Source organism: Callionymus lyra, chromosome 3 (genome assembly GCF_982586985.1).
Source record: "Callionymus lyra chromosome 3, fCalLyr1.hap1.1, whole genome shotgun sequence".
Classification (NCBI taxonomy): Eukaryota; Metazoa; Chordata; class Actinopteri; order Syngnathiformes; family Callionymidae; genus Callionymus; species Callionymus lyra.
The window spans coordinates 4,141,881-4,160,185 of NC_141820.1; the positions used below are offsets into that span (position 1 = coordinate 4,141,881).

Sequence of the window (18,305 nt, forward strand, 5' to 3'; positions counted from 1 at the left end):
GATCCCATCACTATTACGTTCATATGGAAGTTTGGGTTTGTGTTTTTTTGAATGTGCGCGTTCGCTTCGCTTGAGTTCAATACGGTATTTTCATCTAACGCGCAATAATACAAGCCAGATCTGAAGAGGTTTGTTCAAAGCAAGGAATGACAGAAGTCCTAATAAGCAACATGCATAGTAAGAGAGAAAAAATATTTTAATTATTATATTTTGTTTGTGGACTTGGTTGAACTGAGAGTTTGTGTGTGTAAGACAGTACAGTACAGTACACACAGTGCACACAATGTTCATTGTTGAAAATGACTGGCCCTGACTGTAGAAGTCAAATTCTGTCATTATCATGTTGGTGTGTGACATTTACAATAAATCTGGCTAAGCAGAGGTCTGTGTGTGAGGAAGGGATGATGTTCATGTGACCCATGATGTGGATCTTTGAGGTAACACAGTAAAAAAAATGTGGCTCTCATGTTGTGTGACTCTTGTCGTGATTTTTGTCCTGTGACTTGTGTTGTGTGACTCTTGTTTAGTTAGTTGTGTTGTGTGGCCACCCCTGCACTAGACCAACAAAATTCCATGACAGCTGAAGAATTATCAGCCGTTTTTGAAGCACAAGTGTCCGGTGGAATGAGCCAGAAAGAAGGCACAGAACCTCCTCTTCCTCATCTTGTGGACATCACTCAGTCTGACTCATTAACTAAGAGTGAAAAAGCCAGACTGCAAGAACAGGACAACATTCTAAACATGGCGTTTCATTATGTCAAACGTCATAGGCAACTAAACACAAAAAATATTCCAGTTAATCGTCCCAAATTCATTAAAAGGTCAGGTGTTGCGTGGTTTACATGACTCAGAGGTCATCAGGGTCAGACACACACTGTGTCACTGGAGTGGACTGGAGAGTGACATCATTAACCACGTAAAGGGCTGTTTTCACTGTGTTGTTGCTAAAACTCCAGAACCTGCATTTCGTGTCCTCCTTGAATGCATTCAAACATCTGCAGCTTTGGAATTGGTTTGCATAGATTTTTGTTCTGCTGAGAAATCTGTCAATCAAAGCGTGGACGTACTTGTTGTGACTGATCATTTCTCAAAAGCTAAGCAGGTATCCGTCGACTGGGTTCGCACCCTTTTTCCTCATGTTTGGCAGGACACCACGATAACCTGTTGATGTTGTGTTCCAGCATGCTCTCCCTGATTCCACTGTTGTTGACCATCATGACTTTGTGTCTCGGTTGAAGCAGGAGTTATCCGAAGCTACTCAAATTGGCCAAAAACTATAACCGCAGAGCTGGGGGCATCTTAGGGTCTCTTGCTGTTGGTGATCGGGTTCTGCCCTCTTGACAAATGAGTGATTAGTGATAGTGAAAACACATCATTCCTCTATAGACCTAATGCACTGTAGGAGCGAGTGACACTGTACCAAGATGGCCGCCCTGTATACACACCGCTCTAGTGAGGGCAGCAGTCGATGCGGCGTCCATGTAAATATGTCTATGGCCTCGAGGACTGAGATGAGGTAGGAGGAGGAGATGCTCTGTGAGCATTAGTGTATAAAAATATGTTAGAAACACCTTTTTCTTTCAATTGTCGTATTTTATATTCTTTGTTTAGAAGCAGTTTTATTGTATATGTTTGTTTAATTGTTTAGCGTTTAACTTATTGTGTGGTGTTTCTAGAGCGAGAGCAACGAGTGTGTGAGCGATCCATCCTCAAACTGTATTTTGATTTATGTGCAGAATCTTACAAATAAAAGACAAGTGATCCACGAGCAGCTTCATTGGTGGAATCAGAAGTGTGATGATCCAACGGTTATACTCACATCACCATGAACATTACCCTGCATTGAAATCTAGCAACAGAACAAGTGATGACATCACAAGAGTCTCTCAAATGTCTTTGAATGGATCTGAGATCAGTAAATATGTGTCAACATACTGAACAGCACGACCCAGCAGAAGAACAAATCAAGTTCAAGTAGAACCTGCTGAAGACTGAGGTCACTTAGAATCATCTGCTTCATTGAAGAACTCACTGAAGACTCAACTTTGACTCTCTGGAGTCTCACCTCTGACTTTCACATGTTCTGAAGCTGAAGACATGATGTTCTGACCTGAGAGTCTCCAGGTGACAGTGTGGACTCTTCAGTCCAGCAGACAGCAGCTCCACTCCTGGATCCTGCAGGGCGTAGTTGTGACTCAGGTCCAGTTGAGTCAGACTAGAGGACGGAGAGCTGAGGACTGAGGACAGAAGTGAACAACTTCTCTCTGACAGGAAACAGTTGATCAGCCTGTGAAAGAGACGAGTGTCGTCAACAAGAGGATTGATTTGTGTTTATATGAGAAACAAACACAAGAGAACATAAGGAAAAATAAGTCACAAAACAAACAACAAAGACAAATGAAAATAAAAGGTTGTTACATGTATATTGATCATAATAACACATCATTGATTCTTTTTCTATTCACTTACTTATCTCAGTGTTTTTGTGTGTTTTCTCTCAATTGTTGTGTCTAATTCTTTTCCAGAGTAAAAATAGGGTTCAGTTTTAGACACCGTAACGTATTGTTTTGCATCTTCACTTAATAAGGCTTTTGAGTTCATGCAAAGTGCTTTTGATCAAGTTCAGGCTCAGCTTTGTCGACTGAAGCTTGTTCTCAATGCTGATAAGACCAAACTTATGGTATTTTCAAATAACAAAAAGATTGAGATAAATCACAATATTTTAACTTCCCAAGGTCATGCAATTGAGGAGTATTTTTACAAATACTTGGGTTTTATGATTGATGACCACATCTCTTTAAAATTCACATACAAAACCTGGTAAATAAACGGAAACTAAGGTTAGGCTCGACGACGACGAGTCGAAGCTACCTTCCTGACCGTTCTTGATTCTGGAGATGTGTTGTACATGAATTCATCAGCTCACTGTCTAAAGATGTTGGACACTGTGTAACATGGAGCCTTGAGGTTCATGACAAACTGAAGACCCTTAACCCATCACTGCACACTATACTCAAGAGGTCACTGGCCTTCGCTCTCTTCGCCACGACTTAGTCATCGGCATGTTTGTATCTACAAGGAGATTATAGGTTATGAATGTTCCTCCAGCTCGTACTGAACTGGGTAAAACAGCTTTTAAGTTTTCTGCGCCGTCATCGTGGAAGAAGCTGAAGAAGCAGCACAAGTTTGAGACTCTAGTGACTTTTGACAAATTCAAGGCTGTTGTCAGGAATTTGACGTCGGACTCTAACAGCAAGTGTGAATGTTTTTAGTCAGTAATCTTTTATCCTTTTCTGATATTGTACCAACGCACTTAATACTGTATGAAATAGTTTTTATGTGTAACTATGTTTTGCTGTCCATCCTGTCCAGGTCTCTCTGGTAAAAGAGATTTTAATGTCAATGAGACTAACCTGGATGAATAAAGGATCAATAAATAAAATAATAATACAGAGTTATTCATTCACTGTTTGTGTGTTTGTGTTCACGACACATGTTCAAGTGTTTGCTCATGAAATTCAAATGAAAAGTTGATGTTGTTTCAAAAGTGACTTTAGAAAATGATGGATTTACAAAACAAAGTGAAAGAAAAACCATGAAGAGAGAAAGAAGGAGTGAGTTGGTGACACAGAGATGAGTTGAAATGAAAGATATGAGCAGGATGTGAGACGACACTGTTGAATATTGTGATGAAGAAGAACATGTTTGACTTTTCATACAGTTGCTGATGTGTTCATCACACATGCTCACATCACCATGAACATTACCCTGCATTGAAATCTAGCAACAGAACAAGTGATGACATCACAAGAGTCTCTCAAATGTCTTTGAATGGATCTGAGATCAGTAAATATGTGTCAACATACTGAACAGCACGACCCAGCAGAAGAACAAATCAAGTTCAAGTAGAACCTGCTGAAGACTGAGGTCACTTAGAATCATCTGCTTCATTGAAGAACTCACTGAAGACTCAACTTTGACTCTCTGGAGTCTCACCTCTGACTTTCACATGTTCTGAAGCTGAAGACATGATGTTCTGACCTGAGAGTCTCCAGGTGACAGTGTGGACTCTTCAGTCCAGCAGACAGCAGCTCCACTCCTGGATCCTTCAGGTCGTTGTAACTCAGGTCCAGTTGAGTCAGACTAGAGGACGGAGAGCTGAGGACTGAGGACAGAAGTGAACAACTTCTCTCTGACAGTCCACAGTTGATCAGCCTGTGAAAGAGACGAGTGTCGTCAACAAGAGGATTGATTTGTGTTTATATGAGAAACAAACACAAGATAACATAAGGAAAAATAAGTCACAAAACAAACAACAAAGACAAATGAAAATAAAAGGTTGTTACATGTATATTGATCATAATAACACATCATTGATTCTTTTTCTATTCACTTACTTATCTCAGTGTTTTTGTGTGTTTTCTCTCAATTGTTGTGTTTAATTCTTTTCCAGAGTAAAAATATCTTCAATTTAATCAAGACACTGATTCAATCGTGAAGATTCACTTCAATTTATTCTATTTGTTTTTTAACATTCAATTCAATATGAACAGGTTTACAAAGTTATTATTCATAACTGTGTCAGGTGTGAGTGTGAAGGTGTTGCAGGTAATACAAGCTCAAACAATGTGTGTGTGTTTGTCACTCACACTCCTGCACTCTCTCAACATTGTTGTCTTCATTTGAATGTTTACAGTTAGAAAATTCAAGGTGAATTCTCTCCATCTTTGGATCCAGTGGATCTATGTTGTGACACAGATGGAGTGTCAATCATCCTCCGTCACATTCACCTTCATTTCTTCTCCATGTTTGCTTCACATGAACTGAATTAGTTTCAACTTTTGAAACATTTGTCAAGTTTGGAGACTATTTTTGAAGTTGTTTCTGGACATCAATCAATATATGGATCAGTTTGTTTCCATCTGGTTCAATGTTTGATAATAATCAGTGAAAATCTAATGTTTTCATACAAGTCATGAGTTCATTGAATCATCTGGTGTTTTTCATTTTAGCTTCAGACTAACTGTTGTCGTAACTTGTTTCTACTTTGAATATTCTTTGTATTATTGTGAAGTTTGCAGTGGATTTAAGTTCATGTTATTTATGTTCTTTAAAACGTTTTTAGTTTTATTTTGAAAGTCCACTTCCTGTCTGTTTATCTCACAAGAGTTCAAAAGTCTAAGAAGAAGCTCAAGAGACATTCATTTGCATAAACTCAAGGACTTGAAGAAACATTAAACAAGACTTTTCTCTCTTTGCAGCCAACGAGGTGTTGTTTTGTTTGAATGTTAGTTTCTATTAACACTGTGTTAACTTTTCATTTTCTTCATCATTTATGTTCAGTTTTCACGCTGGATTTCGGGGTCAATCCTAAAATAAACCCTGTCTGTGCCTGAGGGAGAAACATACAGTCGTTCATTCACTGTTTGTGTGTTTGTGTGTTTGTGTTCACGACACATGTTCAAGTGTTTGCTCATGAAATTCAAATGAAAAGTTGATGTTGTTTCAAAAGTGACTTTAGAAAATGATGGATTTACAAAACAAAGTCAAAGAAAAACCATGAAGAGAGAAAGGAAGTTGGAGTTTCTCAGCCTGAATGAAGAAGGAAATCAAACATTCATGGTTCATATCAGAGATGTTTCAATGATCCACTTACAGAACTTCATTTGAAGCTTGAACCACCGGCAGAAGCCTCTCAAGAACCTCCTCTGAGGTAGAGTATTTCTTCAGGTCAAACACTTTCAGATGTTCCTCTGAGGACAGTAAGATGAAGGCCAGGCTGGACCATTGAGCAGGAGACAGTTGATCTGTGAAGAGACGTCCTGATCTCAGCTGCTGTTGGACCTCCTCCACCAGAGAAGTGTCCTTCACTTCATTCAGACAGTGGAACAGGTTGATGATTCTCTCTGGAGACACATTCTCACTGATCTTCTTCTTGATGAGCTTTGCTGTGTCCTGATTGGTCCAGGAGCTACTTCCTGTCTGTGTCAACAAACCTGTCAGGAGACTCTGGCTGGTCTGCAGAGAAAGACCCAGAAGGAAGCGCAGGAACAAGTCCAGATGTCCATTTGGACTTTCTACAGCTTCATTGATTTCTTTCTGGTAGAACTTTTCTATGTCAACGATTCTTGACTGCAGGTTGACTTCGGAGTTGAAGAACATCTGGTGAACATGAAGAGCAGACAGAAACTCCTGAAGACTCAGGTGGATGAAGCAGAACATCTGGTCCTGGTACAGTCCTCTCTCCTCTCTGAAGATCTGAGTGAACACTCCTGAGTGAAGTGAAGCAGTTGTGATGTCGATGTCACTCTCTGTCAGGTCTGATTCATAGAAGACCAAGTTTCCTTTCTTCAGGTGCTCAAAAGCCAGTTTTCCCAGAGACTCCATCATCTTGCTGCTCTCAGGATCCCAAACTGTGTCTGTCCAAGCTGCTCCATGGTACTTCATCTTCTTGACTTTGGACAGAACCACCAGGAAGTAGATGAACATCTCAGTCAGGGTGTTGGGCAGCTGTCCTGTCTCTCCTCTCTTCAACATGTCCTCCAGAACTGTGGCAGTGATCCAGCAGAAGATCGGGATGTGACACATGATGTGGAGGCTTCGTGAGGTCTTGATGTGAGAGATGATGGTGCTGGTCTGCTCCTCATCACTGGACCTCTTCCTGAAGTACTCCTCCTTCTGGAGGTCAGTGAACCCTCTGACCTCTGTCACCATGTCCACACACTCAGGAGGGATCTGATTGGCTGCTGCAGGTCGTGTGGTGATCCAGAGACGAGCTGAGGGAAGAAGATTCCCTCTGATGAGGTTTGTCAGGAGGACGTCTACTGAGGTGGACTCTGTAGCTGCTGTCAGGACCCGACTGTTGAGGAAGTCCAGAGGGAGTCGACACTCGTCCAGACCATCAAGGATGAACAGAACCTGGACTTCTTCAAAGCTGCTGAGATCTTGGGTTTCAGGAAAGAAAAGATGAACAAGTTCCATCAAACTCAACTTCTTCTCTTTCAGCAGGTTCAGCTCTCTGAAGGTGAAAGGAAACATGAGCTGGAAGTTCTGGTGAGCTTTGCCTTCAGTCCAGTCCAGAGTGACCTTCTGTGTCAGGAGGGTCTTCCCAATGCCAGCCACGCCCTTCGTCAGCAGGCTCCTGATTGGTCGGTCTCCTTCAGGTGAGGCCTTAAAGAGGTCTTCTTGTCTGATGGTGGTTTCTGGTCTGGTCGGGTTCCTGGTGGCTGCTTCGATCTGTCGGACCTCGTGCTCCTGGTTGACCTGGTCTGTGCCCCCCTCAGTGATGTAGAGCTCCGTGTAGATCTGATTCAGAGGAGCAGAGTTTCCTGCTTTAGCGACCCCCTCAGACACACTGTGGAACTTCTTCTTCAGGCTCCTCTTCAGCCGTCGTCGACACTTTTCTGCACGACTTCCTGAAGAAGAGAAGTCCCATGAATCTCAATATTCTAGAAGCTGAAGATCAATCTTCTCAGCAGCTGCAGGAATTTCAATCTCAAATGTTCTAATAGATTCAAGTTTTCTTTTTCAACAGGTTAAGGGTTCAAATCCTCTTACTTCCCCACAGAAGACCAGCAAGCTCCTCCTGCTTCATGCTCCTCAGGAGGTTCATGATGAACATCAAGAAATCTTCTCTGCTGCTCCTCATCTGCTCCTCTTCACACTTCAACTCCTCCTCTTCCTCATCATCCAGGTGTTTCTGCTCACCTGGTCTGAGAAACTTCTTCACTCTCTCCAGTTCCTCCATGACCTTGTCCTCCAGCAGCTGAAACACAAACATGTGACTTGATCATGTGACCTACAGATGTCACCAGAGGTATGTCTCATTCCAAGTCTAACCAGGACCTGTTGAGCAATACTTTCTTCAAGAGTAGGACCAAAGAGTCTGAGTCACATTCAAATCTCATCTTCTCTCTAAAACTAAACAAGAGTCTCAGCCACACCAGACCTTCTACTTCATGTATGAAGCTGACAGGTGGAGTTGTCCAGGATCAGAGCTTCATGAAGCAGCAGAAGCAGCTGACTGGTGAGTTAGCAGCTGTTGTAGTCAGCAGGTGAGGCTGAAGACTTGAACGTACCTGAAGTGTGGAGTCCACATCTGTCTGATGCTGCTGGACACACTGGAGACTGAGAACATCCGAGACCTGCTGATCCTCTCTGTGAAGAACATCAGGCCGTCAATAAGTTCTGTCTACTTCTACAAGGACACCAATGATCTGAGCAAGACTCTGACTCTTCCATGTGCAGACCACCTAAGATAGAATCTTCCACATCCATGGAAAACCAAGTTTGTCTCACACTTCAGTCGTGATTTCATTCTCATGGCTGCAGTTTGTTGCTTCTTCTCTTGTGAGTCGACTTTCCTCCACGACTGTCTGCAGCACTTTTGACGAGCAGTTCGTGAAGCTCAATAAAAGAGAAGTTTTGAGCTGCATTGACTCATGAACATCTTCAGTTGAAGTCACCAAGAGTCACTAACTGCTGATAGAAACACACACAGCTGTGAGTGAAAGAATGATTGTTGAGGATCAACTAACAGTCTTTGACGACTCAAACATTCCCTCAATCATTGAATCAGTGACTCTTAAATCACTTGAAGTATCTTCTCTCACACATCAGTGACCTTCATCTGAGGCGCTCATATGATCCACGTGAATGTTGCATCACAAGAAAAACACTCAAATCAAAGTTGACTTTTGATGAATATTTCATCACGTTTGTTGTGTGTCAAGTTTCACAAGACTTCAGGTGGAGGAGAAGAAAAGTAGTTGCACTATTTAGAATTCTTCTTCTTGACTCAACAACTGAAGAGACTGTTGGTCGTCACATGATACAAACTTCTTCAACAACAGATGGAATGATCCAGTGAAATGAATTCACTGTATTTGACATCAAGTTGTGGATTTCTTCATGAGTCCAACAGCACCTGTCTGTCCCACAGCAGCTGCACATGCAATATTCTGTGGTGAATGTAAAATATAGCTTTAAGTGCAATACTGCAAACACTGCTTTAATTCTCTCCCTCTCTGTCTCTTTTCTTCTTCCTCTCATGTGTAAAGATATACTGTATAGTTTTCTCTGCATATTTAAATAACTACTAGATGTTCTCATGTTGCTCCTGTTGTCTCTCACCTCTGATGCTTCTGTTCACCTTTGAAGTCAATAAATCTTCCCATAGACCAGTCACTCTTCAGAGACACACAGCTGGGAGCAGGTCCAGGTCCAGTTCCAGGTCCAGGTCCAGGTCCAGGTCCAGGTCCAGGTCCAGGTCCAGGTCCAGGTCCAGGTCCAGGTCCAGGTCCAGGTCCAGGTCCAGGTCCAGCAGATGTACGTAGCTTTGATCTGAACACACACAAGTCGCAGTGAGAAAGTATTTCCAGTATTTGAAGGTGTGATGTGTTACGACCTCCACTGATCAGATTAAGCCTCTAACAGGAAGGGTCAGTTCCATGCACTGTAACTGGGAGTTAAGTTTGGTTCTTTTGTTTGTATATTTTAAACGTTAACTCATTGTTGTAAAATTGTAGTTGTTTGCTTGGCCTGCGTTCTCTTGAGCAGCCTTTTCCTTTTGTTGCCTCTTTGACGGCTGTGAGCCAGTATTTAAGTTGATTATTACAAAGTGTGGAAGTGAAGAGTGTTTTTCCCAATTTGTATTTTCTATTGGGTTTTGTATTATATTTTGGGAATAGACAGACAGACAGACAGACAGACAGACAGACAGACAGACAGAGAGACAGACAGACAGACAGACAGACAGACAGACAGACAGACAGACAGACAGACAGACAGACAGACAGACAGACAGACAGACAGACAGACAGACAGACAGACAGACAGAGAGACAGACAGACAGACAGACAGACAGACAGACAGACAGACAGACAGACAGACAGACAGACAGACAGGTCGTAACATAAATGGGAGTTCATCCAGGACAATAGTAAAAGTAATTCCTAAAAGAAGAAATTTAATGGTTTGGTTAAATTGTGTGATTTTATCCTAGTTGTGATTTTATTGTGCAGCGACCTTGAGTCTCCTGAAAGGTGGTTTCATATAAGATTTATTATTATTATTATTATTATTTTTATTCTTCCTCTCATGTGTATAGATATACTGTATAGTTTTCTCTGCATATTTAAATAACTACTAGATGTTCTCATGTTGCTCCTGTTGTCTCTCACCTCTGATGCTTCTGTTCACCTTTGAAGTTAATAAATCTTCCCATAGACACGTCACTCTTCAGAGACACACAGCTGGGAGCAGGTCCAGGTCCAGGTCCAGGTCCAGGTCCAGGTCCAGGTCCAGGTCCAGGTCCAGGTCCAGGTCCAGGTCCAGGTCCAGGTCCAGCAGATGTATGTAGCTTTGATCTGAACACAGTGAGAAAATGATTCCAGTATTTGAAGGTCTGACAGGAGAAGTGATCTTCTCACCTCTGAGCTCTGGTCTGACTGTCATGGTCTTCACCCAGAAGTTCTTTAGAGGCAGGATCTTCCTCCTCTGTGTCCACACCTGCACACAAACACAACAGCATCATCACTCGTCATCATTGTTTTGTTGATACTATAATAAAACCTCATCAGTACAAACAACATGTTGTTGCTCAACCACACATTCATGTGTTCACTCTCTGATACTGACTGATGTAACAACTTGTTCAGTAACAAGCCTGAGAGGATCATTGAATCTTATTATCTCCTCACTGGCTTGTCGGATCACAATATGACTCTTGTTGCAAAGAAGTTGACAAAAAAACAGGTTTACTTACCAGCAAGAGATAATTAAACATTCCTATGGAATAAGGAAACGGGACATGAATGCATTTAAGGAAGAAATAAGCCAAACTGATTGGAGTGATGTTCTACTCACAGATGATATAGAGGCCTCTTGTGGATCATTGTTAGATGCCATAAATAGAATTAAAGAAAAATACACCAAAACGTTCAGAAATGGACACCCCAAGGTCAACCTGCCTTGGTTCAATGACAACTTGTGAAAACAGCACTAAATCAATTAATGATGGACGAGTTTTTAGTAGTCTTCGTAACAAAGTGAATGAACCAAAGAAGGCAAAGACCAACTTTTTTATGGACATTATTAAAGAACGAAAGGGAAATAAACTTATATTGAGGAACGTTAATGAATTCACAAAGAGAGAGCTGGACATGAATTGAAAATACATGGACATTTAACCAGTGATTGTAATGAAATTACCTCTGCATTTAATATTTATTTTATTGAGTCAGTGCAGAATCCATCACATACATTTGGTGCAAGAATTAAAGACATAGCAGCAGCAAATTATACCAAACCTGTTTTTAAGATAATTGAAGTACTATGCTAAGCTGTGCAGTGTCCCTGTTAAATAAAGGAAAAAATCAAATGTATTAACATTGATTCATTTATTCACCTCACTCTTGATTCATGTATTCACTTCACTATTGTATCATGTACTCCCCTCACTCTTGAGTCATTTATTCACCTCACTCGATTCATGTATTCACTTCACTCTTGATTCATTTATTCACCTCACTCTTGATTCATTTACTCACCTCACTCTTTATTCATTTATTCACCTCACTCTCATATCATTTATTCTCCTCACTCTTGATTCATTTATTCACTTCACTCTTGATTCATTTTTTCCACTTCACTCTCGTTTCATGTATTCACCTCACTCTTGATTCATTTATTCACTTCACTATTGTATCATGTATTCCCTTCACTCTTGAGTCATTTATTCACCTCACTCGATTCATGTATTCACTTCACTCTTGATTCATTTATTCACCTCACTCTTGATTAATTTACTCATCGCACTCTTGATTCATTTATTCACCTCACTCTCATATCATGTATTCTCCTCACTCTTGATTAATTTATTCAACTCACTCTCGTTTCATGTATTCACCTCACTCTTGATTCATTTATTTACCTCACTCTTGATTCATTTATTCACCTCACTCTCGTATCATGTATTCACCTCACTCTTGATTCATGTATTCACCTCACTCTTGATTCATGTTTTCACCTCACTCTTGATTCATTTATTCTCCTCACTCTTGATTCCTTTATTTACCTCACTCTTGATTCATTTATTCACCTCACTCTTGATTCATTTATTCACCTCACTCTTGATTCATTTATTCACCTCACTCTCGTTTCATGTATTCACCTCACTCTTGATTCATTTATTTACCTCACTCTTGATTCATTTATTCACCTCACTCTCGTATCATGTATTCACCTCACTCTTGATTCATGTATTCACCTCACTCTTGATTCATGTTTTCACCTCACTCTTGATTCATTTATTCACCTCACTCTTGATTCATTTATTCACCTCACTCTTGATTCATTTATTCACCTCACTCTTGATTCATTTATTCACCTCACTCTTGATTCATTTATTCACCTTACTCTTCATTCATGTATTCACCTCACTCTTGATTCATTTGTTCACCTCACTCTTCATTCATGTATTCACCTCACTCTTGATTCGATTATTCACCTCATTCTTAATTTATGTATTCACCTCAATCTTTATTCATGTATTCACCTCACTCTTGATTGTTTAATTCACCTCACTCTTGATTCATGTATTCACCTTACTCTTGATTAATTTATTCACCTCACTCTTGATTCATGTATTCACCTCACTCTTGATTCATGTATTCACCTCACTCTTGATTCATTTATTCACCTCACTCTTGATTCATTTATTCACCTCACTGTTGTATCATGTATTCACAATACTCTCGATTCATTTATTTACCTCACTCCTGATAATTGTATTCACCTCACTCTCGATTCTTTTATTCACCTCACTTTCGTTTCATGTATTCACCTCACTCGTGATTCGTTTATTCACCTCACTCTTGATTCATGTATTCACCTCACTCTTGATTAATTTATTCACTTCACTCTTGATTACTTTATTCACTTCACTCTTGATCTTGGTGAACACATGAAATGACAGTGAGGTGAATAAACGTATTCACCTCACTGTCATTTCATGTGTTCACCTCATTCTTGATTAATCTATTTACCGCAGTCTTGATCCATGTATTCACCTCATTCTTGATTAATCTATTCACCTTAGTCTTGATCCATGTATTCACCTCAGTCTTGATTCATGTGTTCACCTCACTCTTGATTAATTTATTCACCTCACTCTTGCTTTATATATTCACCTCACTCTTGCTTCATGTATTCACCTCACTCTTGATTCATGTATTCACCTCACTCTTGATTTAGGTATTCACCTCACAAACTCAGTCTCGATTCATTTTTTTACCTTAGTCTTGATCCATGTATTCACCTCACTCTTGATCAATGTATTCACCTCAATCTTTTTTCATTTATTCACCTCAGTCTTAATTAATTTATTGACCTCACAAACTCACTCTTGGTTAATCTATACATCTAACTGTTTATTAATTTATTCCCCTCACTCTAGATTCATCTCACTCTTGATTCATTTATTCACCTCACAAACTCACTCTTGACTCATGCATTCACACTCTGACTGGGGAACATCATGAACAGCATGAAAAAAGTCACTGACCTGTGAGCAGCTCTCTGCTCTGAAGACTTGTGTCCATGTTTGTAGGTGAAACTTCCAGGTGAGCTGAGCTGCTTGTGATCCAGACTCAGGGAAACACTGATGAACCGTCAGTGAGGAGGTGTGTCTGTCAGAGACATCAGTGCAACATACTGTGTTGTTGACTCACACTTTTATAACATAGTTCAACAACACAACATGTGCCACGAGGATAAAGACGTTTGACAAGTTCAATCACAATGTTGATCTAGAAGAAGGAATGCAGTCTTGTTCACCTGTCGCTGCCACACCTGTTGCTGCCACACCTGTCGCAAACACAGCTTTATCTCTTTCACTTGTTTATTATCCAGTTTCATCTAGTTTTGTTCTTTTCATCCAAACAAGTCTTGGTTCTGATCCAAATGCTGCACATGTCCTCCAGGTGTCTTCAGCTTCACACACTTGACAGAAGCTTCCATGACAGTGATGGACAAACACATCAGCACTTCTGAAGCATCATTGACATGTGATTATTTTCACAACAAACTCGTCGTTGTGTTCGTGGAATACTCTTGGCCACCAGGTGGTAGTATATAACCATTATACGTTGACTGAGTTGGTAGTCGGCCATCTTGTTCGTGTTTATGACGGTGGTTGGACATTAATCCCGTAGTTGTAACGGCTCAGGAATAACGGCCCCTTTCCAAGTTTGGCGAGCCAAGTTAGGGGTCAATCACCGTATCAATCGACGAGCCTGTCGGACTGGGAGGTGGAGCCAACTCCCAAGACCCGGTCCAGGGGGCAAAAATATCCACCATTGCGGACACCGGGGCACAGTCAGACCTCTGGTCTCTGGAGTTCCTGGCTTATGGGTTCTCGCACAATGACCTCCACTTGGAAGGTCGATCATAACCTGGTCCACCTTCAGTCACAGTACACTCCTCTGGTGCAGAGACAGACTGTGACCACTAGGACAATCAGAAAGTGGACCAGCTGTGGAGGACGCCATCAGAGACTGCTTTGACACCACAGACTGGGATGTGCTGCTGAAGTCACAAGAGGACATCAAGGGTCAGAAACACTATATAACGGATTATATATTTAGATTTCTGCTCAGACGTTGTCGCCCCTGCTGAGACTGTCCGCTGTTACCCTAATAATAAATTAATTTTACGCCGTTGGTAACAAAGGAGGTCAAGGATGTCCTTAACAGAGAGAAGGTTTCAGGAGCAGGGACAGAGACGCCATGAGGTCAGCAAAGCAGGAGGTGAAGCCATGCTGGGGAAAGTACCAACCCTGTAGAAGACTTCCTGTATAGTTCCAGTCCTGAAAAAGATCCGGCCGAGCGAGCTGAATGATTACAGACCAGTGGCGCTGATGAAGACACTGGAGGGGCTGGTCCTCAAACATCTCAGGCCACATGTCCAGCACGCACAAGCCCCCTGGTGTAGAAGATGCCATACTTCACCTCCTGCATCGGACCTACTCTCACATGGATTAAGGATGTGGCTCAGTGAGGATCCTGATCCTGGACTTTTCTAGTGCCTTCAACACCACCCAGCCCACTCTGCTGCAGGACAAATTGACACAGATGCATGTGGACCCTGGTCTGGTCACCTGGATCTCGGACTATCTCACTGATCGACCACAGTATGTCAGGCTGGAGGACATCACTTCTGACACAGTGGTGTGCATTACAGGAGCACCTCAGGGGACAGTACTGGCCCCTCTTCTTCACCATCTACACTTCAGACTTCTGCTACAACTCAGAGCCGAGTCTCGTCCAGAGGTTGCTGATGACACTGCCATTGTTGGATGCATCAGGGACAACAGCAAGGACGAGTACAGAAGTCTGATACATGACTTTGTGGACTGGAGTGAGAGGAACCCCTTGCAGCTGAACACCTCAAAGTCCAAGGAGCTGGACTTTGGGAGGTCCAGGACAAAGCCATGTCCAGTGTCAATGAAAGGCGACAAGTTGTAACTCGGTGTGTTGCTGGACAGTAAACTGACACAGACCATGTGTATAAGAAAGTTCAGAGTAGACTGTACTTTCTGAGGCAGTGTTTTGTGCTGAGGTGTGTTGGGTTGGGAACAGGAGTGTCAACAGGTTGGACAGGTTGATCAGGAGGGCTCTGTGGTTGAAGCTGGACTCACTGGTGACAGTTCCAGATCTCTGGAAAAACTACTGTCCATCATGTTCTATTTCTAGTTTTACTACTAATTCTACTTGTACTTCTACTACTCATTCTATTACTCCTTTTACTATTTATACTACTTATACTTTTACTACTAATTCTACTACTGCTTCTACTACTTCTACTACCGTTCTAGTACTTATACTTATACTACTAATTCTACTTGTAATTATTTTACTACTAATTATACTACTGCTTTTACTAGTAATACTTACACTAATTTAACTAAAATAATAAATAAATAATATAATACAATAATTTAAAATTAAATAAAGAGATGTTTGGAAATGTCTATCAATGGTACAAGAACCACAAAGGATGGGACGATCTTGGATGAGTTGGATGACATTCGACCTACAACAACCTTGGCCTTGATGGACAAACAGCGACGGTTTCCCAACAATGACCAAAGGGGGATTTGTATGTAAGTAAGTTAGTAAGTAATATTTGTATCGCGCCTTTCCTTCTTGTTTGATTTTGCTTCCACTAAAAAACCAAAGTAAATTATAATAATTATAATATTATCCATGTAATTTTAATAGTTTCCTTTGGACTAAGACTCAAAGGTGGTGCTCCATTATTCCAGGTATATTCTTAAAATATTACATTGTAATATTTGTAATAACCAGAGTGCTGGTCGTTCTGATCAAATTTAACCCTATACTTACTACACTTCAATACTATCAATACTATCAAGACTACACAGTTCTCGCTCAAGTTATTTCTAGAATTAACCTGACAGTTTTCCAGTAAAAAACATACCACTTGAAACAACATTGAGAGAAAATGAAGATTCTGGGAAGTCGAAGTCAAAGACTAAAAGAGAGGAAGTAAGTCAGTAGAGATACAGGTCTACCATCAGGGGAGAGCAGTCGAATATCAACCAGTGAGACGTCTCCCTGAAGGTCAGAGGTCACAGACAGCGAGAGGAGAAGACAACTTCACTACACAAACGGTCGATCAATGTCTTGTTTGAGACTTTGGTATCGATCATGTCGGATCATTGAGCCATAACATTATGACCACCTGTTCAATGTTTCAGAAGCTTTTTTCCATTTCAACTTTTTTTAAATAATTTTAAAGCAAACTATTGAAGAGTAAATGATGTAACCTGGTCAACAGTCTGAGTGACTCACGTCAACATGATTACGTTGAAATGATGTTTGTTTTAAGTCCTGAAGCATCTCTGAGATCTTGCTTCAATGAAATAAATAAATGTTTCCAGGCGGAAATGTATTTCTATTCATTCACATTTCAACAAAACACCTTTTTTTCTAAACTTTTTCTTAAGTCAATTCTGTAAAGTAAGATGTTTTGAAAAAAACATATATATAAAATATTACAATTTTATTTTATTTTATCTTATTTATCTTAATAAATGCTGTGGCTAATTAGATTAGATAGACTAAAAATAGATAGAATAAAAATTAGGTAATGACGAATGAATCTATTTTGTCAAAAAGTCTCAAATCTGCAACGCTTGTCAAACATCTCCTGCTCTGACGTACGTTCCAGTAGAAACACTATTCAAACTTAAGAACATTTTCAAGTCTTTTGTAGCTTTCTTGGTTCTTCTGGTCACGGGGTAAAGCGCACAGTCCCTTCTCACCATTTCCTGGCGGGGAATTGTCTCGTTTTAATTGCTCGGCATTGGAATCGTTCCAGTCGTGCGACTTAATCTGTTCAGTTTATGGAATATTATTTGAAACAATTATTATTATTTTTAAATGTGCTTGATTTGAGCAAAAAATCATTGACATCTTAAAAATCGTCTGGACCTGGACGAGCCTTCGTGGGTCAGAACATGTTTCGATGGGCTAGAGTTCATGAATAAGACGAGCATCTACAGGAGGAGAGTTCAAGTATCTCACGGTCTTGTTCACGAGTGAGGGTAGAACGAAGCGTCAGGTTATCAGTTATGCAGATGGAAGGTTGTTCTGATCTTCACATCAAAACTAATCAATAAAAACAACATTTGAAATATTCAATATTGTTGATGTCATTGATCCACAGCTGCTTCTGGAGTTACTGAGTTTATTTGACCTTAATTTTACATAAATAACAATTCAAATATTCTGACCTAATTACTAAAATTAACATTAAAAATAATGTTAATAATAATAAAGGCAGGAGGGATCAGAAGAGCAGAGACCTGGACTGTTAAGGGTTGTTTACATATTTGACACAACAAATGAACGACACAACTTCAACCGTGTGAGTAGATAAGATCATGTTGATCATCATCGACCAACAATCAGTGAAAACTCTTGATGAAGCTTCATGAAGCCTCACTTTCTCGGTTCTTTCACTTCTTAACCTTCTAATAGTAATGTTTCCAGAGAGAAACATCTCACGGCTGAGAGCGCCATCTGGTGGAGCAACAAATTGATTCAAGTTTTGTTTCCGCACAGATCATCAAGGACCGAGTGTTTTCTCACGCGTCCAGGAACAAGTACATGTGGAACTTCCTGCCTGGAGGACTGCTGGTTCTTCCCGAATACTCCACACATCTGGCCCACTTCCCGTTCTACTACCTGGGCCTGGGTACACACACGCGTCCCCCCCAA

The 18,305-nt window shown here is 40.7% G+C and overlaps 1 protein-coding gene across 3 annotated transcripts in view; it reads right to left on the reverse strand.

Annotated features, from left to right (window-relative positions):
* The window catches only part of LOC148083052 (NACHT, LRR and PYD domains-containing protein 3-like), a 177,604-nt gene that overhangs the window by 58,269 nt on the left and 101,030 nt on the right, over positions 1–18,305 (reverse strand). The window contains exons 7-8 of one of the 3 annotated variants that reach the window (XM_087786174.1): positions 10,182–10,367; positions 9,133–9,342 (exon numbers count right to left, since the gene is read on the reverse strand). The exons of the other annotated variants lie outside the window; for them this stretch is intronic. Of the exons in view, the coding sequence (XP_087642300.1) occupies positions 9,133–9,342; positions 10,182–10,367 (396 nt within the window). The remainder of the gene's footprint in view (positions 1–9,132; positions 9,343–10,181; positions 10,368–18,305) is intronic. 3 annotated transcript variants of the gene reach the window in all.